General features: G+C 39.1%; 1 protein-coding gene across 1 annotated transcript; it reads left to right on the forward strand.

The window, feature by feature from the left end:
- The first annotated feature begins 8,326 nt into the window (after positions 1-8,326).
- LOC127366121 (four and a half LIM domains protein 2) lies at positions 8,327-13,220 on the forward strand. Its single transcript, XM_051404877.1, has 6 exons — positions 8,327-8,370; positions 11,092-11,267; positions 11,385-11,559; positions 12,081-12,250; positions 12,390-12,576; positions 12,680-13,220. Exons 2-6 carry the CDS (start codon positions 11,112-11,114, stop codon positions 12,829-12,831), a joined length of 840 nt encoding a protein of 279 aa, XP_051260837.1. The 5' UTR covers positions 8,327-8,370; positions 11,092-11,111; the 3' UTR covers positions 12,832-13,220.
- The last annotated feature ends 229 nt before the right edge of the window (positions 13,221-13,449 follow it).

Below are 13,449 nucleotides of genomic sequence, written 5' to 3' on the forward strand. Positions count from 1 at the left end.
TACACATAAGGGGAAGTAAAACTAGAATACAAAATTAACGCACTCTATAATCTATTATTTTACACCATACAGAGTAATATCCATGAAGCAGTATTGTTATATAACACAAATACAATAAATCAATACAAAAAGTCATTTTTGCTATACTTGTACACTGATGTCATATCTAAAAAAAGAAACTAGATGTCAAGATGTCCAGATAAAATGTGTACAGAAGGTTTCAATAAGACTTTTGAACTTATTATTATCAGAGAGAAATTCTATTTAGCCAGAGTGGGATCTTGGTTGCTTGTTTTCGTATTTGTTGTCAGTGACATTTGAGCTGAAATACATTGTAGTATATTATGGTAGGATTGATTGGCGCTACATGTTTCCTGAAAAGATGAGTGTTGGATGAGTAAACGTGGAGCTTGTAGCTAGTGACAGTGACTCATTGACAACATGTGAACAGGTTATATTTATTTAGAACTTGGTAAAAATGAGTCAATCCTATTTGGGAATTAAAAAGACATATTCCGATAAGATCAATGTTTGGAGGAAAAATGCACTGAATCATAAAATGATAAAATTTATTTTATAATGCAAAATGAAAAATTAAGTCTGTGATAAATAAAAAACACAAACATTAACACATTAGTGAGAAACAGAATAATTTAGACAATACAGCTTTTGACTGTGTGAATTGATGTTTTTTGTCATTTTTTGTATATTTTCCTCTTTTATAAGTCAGTTTTTATTATGATAGTTTATCTATCTATCATAAGGATTCCTATGAGCATGATTTATTACATCACAAAAAGTTTGGACTTTACAGTGAAGGAGGCATCTTGTGTCAGCAGGAAAAACTTGATTAATTCACTGAATCATATCCTGATATATGACTCCTCACCTACTACACACCAAAATGAGTCTGGATCCAGCTCATAACATACAGCTCTCATAGCCCTAATCTCTCATTTCCCTAATGTCTCCCATTATTCATCCATTTAACAGTTCAGTAGGGAGAGGTACACTGATGCAGATTCATTCAGTTGTTCCTTGTTCCATAGCGCCTCCACATGTCTAAACTTTATTCCTACACCGTAAAGGGGAGCAGTAAAATGCAAACCTGTTCTTTTTTTATTCTCAACTGAGATTTTGAGATGTGAAGTTGAAATGGAAGGCTGAGGGCAAAACAAAACTTTTATTTCTAAAGTGAAACGTAAGAAAAGTCCTATAAATTAAAGACAAAGTTTCTTGCACAGATATTTGGCTCTTGAAGTGTTGAGTTTTCTATCACAAGGGGGCAGAGCAGCCCTGGCAGGATATCTAAACTTTGTCTCCATCATCAGTTGTGCACATCACACATACCAACCTTTACTGGCTCATTACGATAATGTCACAATGTTAAAATAACAAACCCACCGGTGAACATTTGACACGCACCCAACTCCCCACCCTCATTCAACACAATGACATTCAGATCCTAACAACTCAATTAGATTAGAAAGCAGATACAAATCACGTGCTTATCTGTTGAAGATCCACGTTTTACGTTAAGCTTGTTTTAACACAACTGACTCAGGGATAATTGGAAAGAGCTGAGATGAATATTTAGGCTTACAGTGGGCTTTATTAGATTTTATGTCTGAATTTCATTTAATAGAAAAATTATTAGACATGGTCTGTGACTGAGAGGTTAAATAACATTACTGCTGTACATTAACAGCTGCTGTTAAAGTGTAAAAGTATCGGAATGGTTAGTTATTCATACCCCTCCTCTCTTAAGCCCAAAGAGAGCATGACTTATTAATCGAAGCTGAGTAACACTTGTCAACACTTTATCTGCCACTGCCATAATCAGGATGTCTTCCATTTTAGATCCACACCCCTCATATTCTCACCAGCCACACAAAATCATCCCACTGAGTGACTGCTGAGAGCCCTGCAGCTGAGTGGAGCTACAGTTACAACGCTGATGAAACTAGATGTTTATTTTGGCAGAAAGGCGCCCGTCTTTAAGTCCACGTGATTGGAAGTGATGATGTACGTGATGAGCCAGCGGCTCCCGTGCTATGTTTGCTATTCTGTGGCCTCCAGATCAAGTGAAACGTGAATCACATAAAATGTAGAGGATGTGTATGATGAAATACTGTACATCTATATGTGTTTTTCTGTTGGAGCTCAGGAGCTGTCTTTCTCCAAACCATCCTAAAGTGTGAAAGAGGACAGAGGACACAAATATACATTTACCATCAGGAAACATGTCTACCATAAGTTGTTTTGCAGAAATAAGTTAAATTGCTCCCCAAGTTATTGCATTTAGTGGCATTTTCACTAAATTTAGCAAAGTGAGCCCACACTTTTAAATGTTTTGCCCCAATAATATGACCTTGATCTTGACCCCAGCACTGGAATTTGACTCAAGGAAGAACTACAGGCTAACTCACCTTGGAGCTTGAAGATATAACGATATAACTTTTCTGGGAAAAATAAATGGTCCAAATTAATTTGGCTGACAAATCCAATTAGCACCCAGCAGCTAATTTAGTTTCCTCAGTGAGGGTCAGAAGCTTGCACACAATGCATCCTGGTAAGTCACATGTAGGCACTACCGGCACGGCTCTGCGAGCAGGAGAACTCAACTTTCTCGGTCAATATAGCACGCACTGAGGAACACTGATTTGACATTCACATAAAATGTTGTTAATTTTCCCTTTAATTAATCATTTATACTTGTGGCTTTCCTTCTGTTTATGTCAAAACGTCTGAAACTGAGTCAGCTATATGGAATTCAGCCATCCTTCATTTTACACAGACACCTTTGCTTTTCCTACATATGACATGGTCGCTTAATGATGCACATAATGATGACAGTTTCAACAATGATGCAATCGCTTAGCTTTGAAAAAGAAAATATATGAATGGCATAATTAGTGACTATCGATCTTTAAACCGAGCTAAACAAAATGATTCAAACTCATTTTTAATTAAAACATCTAGTGCTTTAGAGCTAAACCCGATTCCTTGTTTTGACACAGCAAAAGTAAAACATCTCTTTCACCAACTCTTTAAGGCCTTTTCTGTCAGAATGACCAAATAACTAAAAGCCCCCCAGCATTACAGAGTGGGGACTCCAGCTGCCACCAGCCCACCAGCTTCGATCTTCCACCAGCCCGCAGATCTTTTGGATGCGTATTCTGGGACATGGGGCTTGGTACAAGCTGCCAGAGTGCCACCATGACAGCTGTCCCTGCTTTGACAGAATTAGTGAGATAAACAGTCAGAGACAGAGGGGCCCAGTGTTTGTACTAAATAAGTGAGATCAGATGAGACTGCAGCACTGTCTTTGAGAAAAGGAACACGAAAGAACCAACAAAGTTATTAAGACTGGGACTTCTCACTTAACCTAATTTAATAGAGCTGATGACATGTCATGTCATTATACAATTGAAATGAAAATGTTCATTAACCTTTATTAAAGGAACAAAAACCCAAAATATCGATGCACTCCCACTCAGTTCATAAGAGCTTTAATAGCATCATAATAGCATTAACAGATTAAAATACTAATGCTGTTATGAGGATCCTTTCTGCTCTACTTAAGGCTGCATGTTAATTACAGATCTCCTTAAAAACCTGTGTCGACTTTGTGCTTTTAAACACTACACATTAACATCCAGATGATTCCAGTTCATAATAGTAATTCTGTTTGTATAATTGAATATGTAAAAGGAAAAAGGAACAAAGAGAAAAAGAGAAAAGATAAACTTCAGCATCTGAATAAAAATATCTGGTGACTGCTAGGGCTGAAACATCCCACCAATCTTTGCAGGGATTTAGCAGTCTGGGAATACAACACCAGGCTAAATGACTGAAGATTTGCTGTGTCATATATATAGACCCACACCACTGCTATGGCACCGAGTGAAGAGAGAGTGAAAATGAGTACAGGAGGCTTTTAATCATTGCCATAAATTCAATGTCAGGGGACAAAACGATCACACTGATCACAGAAATGTGCACAGGAGACAGTTGTGGAAAGATGTAATACTTTTTAAAACACAAATGGGCCTATCCAGAGTCAGTGTTTGATGTGTCTATTCTGGGCTACTGTAGAAACATGGCAGTTCAACACGTCTGTAGATATACTCATTTTTCAGTTGAATATACACTAATGAAAACATATGAATATTATATTCCATTGAGTGGCAGTAGATCCTACTGTGTGTGCAACAGGGTGATTTGAAACTCCAATCTGATTATCTTCGAATAAATTAAAGAAAAACAAATAATGAAGAAGAAACTATGGAAAAGATGATTGTTGTGTTTACTTGTCTGAAGATACTTTTAATAGGAAGACAGCTGATTGTCTAACAGAGGATAGTTGCTTTAAGAAGCTCCTGCTCATTAATTCACAATACATTCATCCTTCCATACATCCATAGATCGATGCATGCCTGTTTTTATTCCTTAATTCTTTAAAGAGTCATATCCCAGCATGCATTCGGACAGACAAGCTGGGAAACATCCTACCTATATTAGAAGAATTTAAAGTAAAAGTAATTGCAATGGCCAAAAAACCTTTTTACTGGTTCTCAAAGTTCAAATTTGTGACCACAGGCTATAATAAATTCAATTATAATGCCAAATCATAACGGATGTTATCTCAGGGTACTTTTCATATTTTAGAATAAAGCAGGTCTGGACCATACTCTTTATATAATTAATTATTACAGTCATGCTGTCATCATTTGAGTTTCATTATGTGATTTTGACGATTATTGGAGCAAGCTGAAGCAGCAATTTGAGACAATGTGAGGCTAAGTTTTAGTGTTACTTACAAATTTAACTTTTACTGTGAGTAATTCTAATGGTTGGCAACTGGTACTTTTGCAGCCCTGCACTCACCCTTATCTCAGGACATTCACAAGCAACACAGGCCAGTACTTCCTTATTTAATTAAATAGTTTGTTGACCAAGACTGTCAGCAGAAAAATAAAGCCATTTTCACTGCTATAGCTACATGTTCAATCTGGAACTTAACATGCACATACTTAACTAAGACAAGATAACTTTATTCCAAAATTTAAGATAGCAAAGAAAAAGAAAAAACCTTGGTATACAGAGGTGGTACTTCTAACTCTACTAATGTGGATATACAGTATTTGTTTTATGTGAATATTGCTGCTTGTTAAAGCAATATGACCTTTTGGTAAATATGCTTATTCACTTCACACCAAGAGTTAGATGAAAATACATGTGCATTAAATATAAAGCTACAGCCAGCAGCTTGTTAGCTTAGCACAAACAGTATATTTTAAGTGTTAAAACTATATGTTAATGTTTTCACAGGGTCTTATGTGTGGAATTATTCCTTGTCTGGAAGCATAAAGGCTCTCTTGATCGAAAAATTGTGTGGCACATAACCCACTCAAAACCTTTTTTAACAGATTAAACAAAAGATATGGTGCGTTAATCTTTGGGTTTTACAGATGCTGGTAGGTGGATTTTGTTACCATTGGACACAACCAGGCCTGCTCTTTCCTTGTTTCCAGTATTTGTGCTATATTAAACTAAACGGCTGCTAGCTGTAGCCATATACTGAATGGACGTAATTATACACTGTAAGGGTGGTAACTATCTTCTCACCTAACGCTCAGCATGAAAGGAATAAGAGTATTTCCCAGAATGTCAAAGTACTCCTTTTTTGCAGGTAATGTAGTCTCAAATCGAGGGTGTGGTCGTCAGACAAACTCCTGCTGTACACTTGCTAAGCTGCAAGTATACCCTATTCCCACAGTGGGACCCCAAAATGATTCTGTCCCTCTTCATCAGTTCTAATTGCCCATTTGAGACCTTTATTATGACGCTGCACGTTCTTTAAAGTCAGTTGCTGGGATCCATTTCGACCTGTTTGACAGTTTGCAGTGCAGTGAAGTTCTTCCAGAGGATCATATTGGATCTTGGATGACCCAGAGAAATTCCAGTCCAATTGGTTGCTGTGGCATTAATGATTAACAGTCCGCTAGTGATGATGGGGTCTGCCTGGCTTGACCTTTCCACATGGCTGTATTTGCAGCAGAAGTAAGCACCAGGCTTTAGCATCACGATAGCCTTGCAGTGCCTAGACAGCTGCACCTTTATCCCTTGGCCTTAGCAACTGAGTTGGAGGCCTCGATCCAGAGCACAGGGTTGGGGGGGGGATAACTGTGTGCCAGCTGAACACAGGCAAGAGGCAATGGCTGAGGGCTGGGGGGCAAGGACCGAGGGCATGTTAGTTGGGCATAAAACAGACCGAGTCTTGAAGTATTAATTAGACCACATGTCTGTAGTTAAGTGATCTTAAATGAATGTTTCTCATACCTGGGTTAAATACTTAAGTAGGCTTAATATGGTAACCTAATGTATACATAAGCAATATAAGAGGAAGATGTTGAACATATGTCTATGTCTTATGTATGTGCTCAAGTATTATGAAGGAAATCCCTCTAGTTTTTTCCTAAAAGTCAATTGGATGCATGAATGAAAAGATGCCACATGTCTGTGAGGCAGAGTAATCAAATTAAATCTTTTTCCAGTTTTGTCTAGTCTCTGAGGAAATGTCATCTGACTTCAATTTTGCCTCCTAAACCAAACAACACAGATTCCTGTTTGTCCTAGCTTCCCGTTCAAACATGTTTAGATTGCTATCATGGCAGCATTGCCAAGCTAAATTCATTAAACAGAAATTTAAATTGGTCAGTTTCAAATGGTATTTTAAGAGCAGTGAAAAAAATCTCCTTTCCAAACAAACACTTATTAAATAAGACTAAGAATCTACACGCTAGCTAGCTAGCTACTTCAACACAGCGGTGCTTTAAGCTAAATGCGAATGTCAACATACTACAATGACAATGTTAACATGCTGATTTTAGCACGAATACCATGTTCACCATCTTAGTTAGCATGTTAGCATGCTACCATGTGTGTAATAGCCCTAAACACAAAGTACAGCTGAGGCTCAGAGGAATTATTATTATTATTCTTTTTTAAGGTATTTCTTCATAAAGCCAAGTATTTGAAAAATGTATATGTTGGCCTGACGATAATATTAGATAAAAAAAATTAAGGTATCACCAATATTCTTACCAATCATCCCGAGGGAAAAATTCATGTGTGTATTTCAGATTCATAATACAATCAATAGTTGTTGAGACATTTCACTTAAAGAGAGAAAGTGTACAAAAAGTCTGCCTTCCCTCTAAAAGTCGAGATATTTCAGTCTGTTACAAAGTGGTAGACTGACCGGTAGCAGTGCTGAAAAAGTGCTCTTTTTAGCCATAATACACACACATACAAACACAAATATATGCATACACATACTGTGTGTATGTGTGTACAAACACAACACTTTGTGGCACACCAATCTCTTTATGGCAGTCTACAAATAGAGCACTTGAATCCAGTGACGCATTTTCTCACTGGAGAGTGTCCAGGGACCACCAGGTTAGGAAAACCTGCAGCAGACAGAGAGAGAGAGAGAGAGAGAGAGAGAGAGAGAGAGAGAGAGAGAGAGAGAGAGAATTTGAAAGAGTATGGGGCTGATGGAGGGTGGTGTAGCAGCGTGAACAAGAGAGTGTGGGGTTGCAAAAAATAGTGCTAAAGTTTTCTTAGAAACTGTGTGGGTGTCTGTCATTACCAGGCCTGGATACTGTACCCAACACATTGGGAGGTTTGGGATTGAATGTGTATTCCCCTGTGAGGAAAAATATAGAGGTAGAGACAGATGGGACGTATTTAGGGACAAATCTCACAGGACAACCATCTTTGACATTTGACCCTTGGCATCAAAGGCCATAGGAGAGAAAATATTGTGGCATTATGTAACAGCATGCATATATGTGTGTGTGTGTGTGTGTGTCAATATTATGATAATGATACCCACAGATATCCATGAAGTAAAGAAGACAGTAATTGAGAAGAATGGCTTGCTGTCTTCCAGAAAACGGGATAGGGAGGGATGATATACTAGTCATATGATAAGGCTGTCGTGGGGAGAAACGAAAATATTAGAAGGATGAAGTAAAATTAAAATGAGTGAGTGAATCACAGGTGGGTATGTGAGAGAGTGAACAACTGAGTGACCTTAAAAGGCCACGCGGTCTCACTGGTGACTGAATGAGCAAGTGAAAGGGGGCCTTGGGGTTATCTCTGTGAAGCGCCGCTGTATTTATAGATCATCTCAAAAAAGATTCCCTGCGCCCCCCTCCATTCAGTTGCCCCTCCCCCGTTTTCAATTAGCCCCTGATGGGTGGAGTAATGCAATCAGGAGTAACTACAGCTCACCCGCAGCCTCCTCTCTCAGTCTGCCCCAGACTCCGCACAGGCACACACTCCTCAGATAGGAAGGTAAGACCCAACTCTGTTCAGCTGCTCCACTATCCATCCATTCACTCGTCCATCTTTCCACCCATTTGTCCTTTCACTGGTCTTCATTCACCATGCCTCCATTCTCCGGGACACAGCTGCTCACTGTGCTCCAGCATCCTCCTACCTGCCTCCTCCCCACCTGCCTGCTCATGTTCTCCTTCTTTCCACCTGCACAGTACCCTCACTATTTAACCGCCTCCTCTCTCTCTCTCTCTCTCTCTCTCTCTCTCCCAACTTTCTGTCCTCCTGTCTGTCTCAGAGACAGCCTGACTTCCTCTTTTATTAAATAGTTTTATCAGGCTATCTATTTTTGTCCAAGAAAATGACAACCCAGAGCTCTTTTCCCTTCCCTTCAGCAAAACTGTCTTGATAAAGGTGTATGCTCCTCACTTACACGATAGTGACTCCCGTTTTGGCAAACTGATCTGTTCTTTTGCTTTTTTTTGTGGTTTTTCGGCATTTGATGCACAACATTTCGGGGTGATGAAAGTGCTGAAAAGGTACCTGCTAACACAAAACAACAAAAGGTTGAAAGGTTCTTGAGGAGATCTCTACTTAGTGGAGCAATATGGTATAAAATATAGTACATATACAGTACAGCTTGATGGAAGGAGTCAGGTTGAATTGCAAACTATTTTATTGTATTTACTTTGAGTATTAACTGTAAGTCAAGGTTTAATAGGAACATTTAAAGGAACATTCTCAAATTACAGCTTAATTTGATTTAACATTTTATTCCATTATCCACTTACTCTTCTATTATTAGCATCTTTGGTTCAAACGTATTTAACTGACCAAGAATTCTTCCAGACATGTGTAGAAAATGAATGTGAGAAAGCTGTTCAGAGGTCTAACTGTCAGAGAAAGTACTTGTTTATGATTTCATTCCTGTAGATGGTTGTATGGTATGCATCTTTCTGGAAGTATAGGAATAAAGAGTTGTAGATTGTACAGTAAGATTTCTTGGGCCATATAAGGCATTTCAATTCATGATGATAGAATTGCTATCAAGAATTCCTTAAAGAACTAGAAAATAACTGTATTTTTAAACAAAACAACCACATTTATATCTAAATGTACATATAGTTGATCGTCTGGCTGCAAATAGTGCCTTTAAGCACTGGAACTTTCTGGGGATAGACCAGGCTGCAAACACTTGCCCTCCAACTGGCGGTAGATCAGTTTGGCATCAAGCGATTTGCACTGAGAGACTCCCAGATGGGCAGCATCAAAGAGACCCCAGAAGCTGGGAAACAGCTGAATGACATGTCTGAATAGCTGAAGGTTTTATTTGTGGCAGTTCAGATTGTCCTTTTTTTATTTTTAGGAGTCAGATAAATCCTTATATAAGCTAGGTGAGTCATGGTGGGAGCAACAGACAATGAGGGAATGTGGGAGGGGTTGAGAATAACTCGGAGCAGAAAGGACAGGCAGATTAAACGTCTCAGCCAGATAAAAGATACAAACCCTCTTGAATGTTGGGAACATCACAAATCACTCACAGATCTCATGTTGGACCACTGAGGTGGGAATAGACGGTGATCACAAATAGATAAAGGGGAAGAAGCATCTGACAGTCCAAGCACAATAAAGCAGCAGGATCAAAGGAATAACAACAGAGGAGGAGAGCGGCTCAATTAAAAACTAAATTGCAAGAAATTAAGAAAAGCTGCAAAAAATGTAACAGTGGATGAGGAGGGAATATAAAATGAGGAATTAAGTTTGAGTTTGAGTTTTGAGTTTGAGTTTTCTAGCTTTTTTTTCTAAGCTCCTCCTATGGGTTTTGCTGCAGAATCAATGGACATATAGACACATGAATACCGTAGTAAAGCATGTGTGTGAGTGACCCTGTATGCACTGGGACACTGGACAACTGCATTTTACGTTACCTTTTTTTTTCTCATATCTTAAATACCACTCACAAAGACACACATACTGTATACTCAAATATATAGCCTACACTATCCTTGGTCAACAGAGAGTAAGAGTATTTAAGTACAGGTGGGATAGCCAGAGGGCTTAACAGGCGGGCCACAAACAGCTGCAGATTGTGAGTAGCCATTATTACGAGTGCCATTCAAACCCACTTATACACTGACACACACACACTCTCACTCACGTACACACATGCAAGATGACAAGGGATACTGTGATCTGGTGCTGACAGCTGGATGTGAGGTGACGGATGGGTCAGTGTATAGTGGCATGGTGAGCGTTGGTATGCAACGGGGCAAAAGTTGACTGTCTCTAAGCAGGACTGATAGGAGTTATTTATATCCTCCTCATCTGTCACCTTCTACTTCTGACACCGAGAACCAAATTAAGGACTGCTGAGAGATGGTAGAGAGAGATGAAAGTGGAAAAATGCAGCATGGAAAAACCCTGTAATGTGAAGGATCTTGATAGTGAATGTCTCCTAGATTAGATTCATTGGTTGGAATGTATGATTTCTAATAAACTGCTCTCTGCTGACTGTGACAGCAAACATGTATTTAAACTGTGCAGCAAAAAGACAAAACTGTCTACCAAACTTAATGTTATTTAGGTGATAAGATGTCGAAAAATCTTCCAGGGGAAATTAATCAGATGTGGTAGTCTAACTCAGCTTCCAACCTCTGTTTGCAGAAAGTCACAATGTTCTGACAGAATACTTTCTCTGCTCTCACTTTCTGCGTCTCTTTGTCTTTCCCTCTCTCTCAGGTGAGTGACCCTGGGTCAAAATGACCGAGCGCTACGACTGCCACTACTGCAAGGAGTCCCTGTTTGGGAAGAAGTATGTTCTGAGAGAGGAGAATCCCTACTGTGTGAAATGTTACGAGAGCCTGTACTCCAACACCTGTGAGGAGTGCAAGAAGCCCATTGGCTGCAACACCAGGGTAAGAGATGTCACAAAAACACATTGTACACATGAGCCCTAACGTCCTCTTCCTGTGGGTTTCTGTCTTGAACTATAAGTGTCATCAGCTCTAACCGTCCATCTGCTGTTCTTGTAGGATCTGTCCTACAAGGACCGTCACTGGCACGAGGACTGTTTCAAGTGCTTCCAGTGCAAGCGCTCGCTGGTGGACAAGCCCTTCTCCACCAAGGATGAACAACTCCTCTGCACTGAGTGCTACTCAAATGAGTATTCCTCCAAGTGCCATGAGTGCAAGAAAACCATCATGCCAGGTAAGAATACAGCAACAAAAAGAGCAACATTCTTAGGTGTTGCCAATATCAGATAGCAAATGTAAATGGTCTACACATGGCTGTCTTAAAACTAAATGTTGTCAAATGTGTCTATTATATTAAAGGCACAATAAACCAGTGTAATTATGTTAGGGTAGATGTGCACAGGAGTCAGTCAGAACATATAGCACCATGTTAATATACAGTTATAGGGGGTTGTGACTACAAAGACCCTTCCTCGGAACAATATTGAGGGACCCATATGGCCTTAAGTTTCAGAAAATTCCTAATATTTATGTAGAAGAACGATTAAGCTCAAGTTTTTTTCCATAATGTGGACCAATTGCTCTAAATATAAATCATTCCCACAAACAAGACCAACATGGATAATTAAATGTATAGCCTATTGTTTCTTGACTCTACAACACTCTTTTTCTGTTTTTCTAATCCCGTTTTATTGGTTCTCTTTGCATCCCTTTACTAACTCCATCCATTCCTTTCCTTTATTTTTGTCTCTGAAGGCTCCAGGAAAATGGAGCACAAGGGGAACAGTTGGCACGAGACCTGTTTCACCTGTCAAAGATGCCAGCAGCCCATTGGCACCAAGAGCTTCATCCCTAAGGACAACCACAACTTCTGTGTGCCCTGCTACGAGAAGCAGTTTGCCATGCAGTGTGTGCACTGCAAGAAGGTAGGAAACTGTACCTGCTGTACAAACTCTCCAGTGAAACTGATTTTCAAAGTAGCACTCAATCATTCTCCATCTTCTCTCAAAGAACGATGATTACACCTGTGTGTGACAATATATCATTCTTGTTCCGTCTTATCAGCCCATCACCACTGGCGGGGTGACCTACCATGACCAGCCCTGGCACAAGGACTGCTTCCTGTGCACTAGCTGCAAGCAGCAGCTGTCTGGTCAGAGGTTTACCTCTAGAGATGACTTTGCCTATTGTCTCAACTGCTTCTGCAACCTTTATGCCAAGAAGTGTGCCTCCTGCACCACCCCCATTAGTGGTAATGATAATTTATTAATTTATTAGTCTCCCTGCAAAGTAAAAAGGATTGTTTATAAAATCTCTATCAGTTGTTTTGACTTTGACTTGTTCTTCACTTTCAGGCCTTGGAGGCAGCAAGTATATTTCCTTTGAGGAGCGCCAGTGGCACAATGACTGCTTCAACTGTAAGAAGTGCTCCGTGTCCCTGGTCGGCCGTGGCTTCCTCACTGAGCGTGATGATATCCTGTGCCCAGAGTGCGGCAAGGACATCTAACTCAACGTTATGATAGAGGAAAGACAGAGATACAATCAGTACTATCAGAGCACAGCATCTTCACTACCAAGCATTACTATGAATGTACATTGTTGTATGCAAATACAAACTACTAACAGTGTTTTTTGAATTTAAGTTAAATGTTCACTCTTTGAGAAAAGTAATTACTAATAAAATATAAATGTTGGCATGAATGTAAAGAGAATTATGAAACAGCAAAATGTTTGCAGATATACACTGTATGAAGCATTTTTAAATAAATCTACAATAGTAATGTAGACTATCACCTTTGAAGTGTAATAATTACTGCTTTGTGCATGGATTAGCTTGGTGCTGTAATCAGAGGTTTTGTGAATGAGTTCTGCTTCCAATAAAATATATCAAAATTGTGTCTTGAATCTTATAATTATTATATTATGAATTCATACAAAACAGAGGGTCAAAATGTTTCTATTGGCAAGTTTTAAGCAGAAAATGCACACACATTTAATACTTACTGCAGACTTTATGATGAATTTAGATTTCCTTTATTAAATATAATACTAAATATTAGTTTAAGAGTTCATCAAGTTATAATACTGGCATATAAAACAAAAGGTCAAAAAGCTGCTGACTTTT

Source organism: Dicentrarchus labrax, unplaced genomic scaffold (assembly GCF_905237075.1).
Source record: "Dicentrarchus labrax unplaced genomic scaffold, dlabrax2021, whole genome shotgun sequence".
NCBI lineage: Eukaryota > Metazoa > Chordata > Actinopteri > Moronidae > Dicentrarchus > Dicentrarchus labrax.

Bases quoted from the DNA above. Each gene is read 5' to 3' on its own strand.
- LOC127366121 (XM_051404877.1), top strand. From the start codon at position 11,112: ATGACCGAGCGCTACGACTGCCACTACTGCAAGGAGTCCCTGTTTGGG. The intron at 11,268-11,384 runs GTAAGAGATGTC...CTGTTCTTGTAG, and splicing joins CCATTGGCTGCAACACCAGG to GATCTGTCCTACAAGGACCG. The intron at 12,251-12,389 runs GTAGGAAACTGT...CCGTCTTATCAG, and splicing joins AGTGTGTGCACTGCAAGAAG to CCCATCACCACTGGCGGGGT.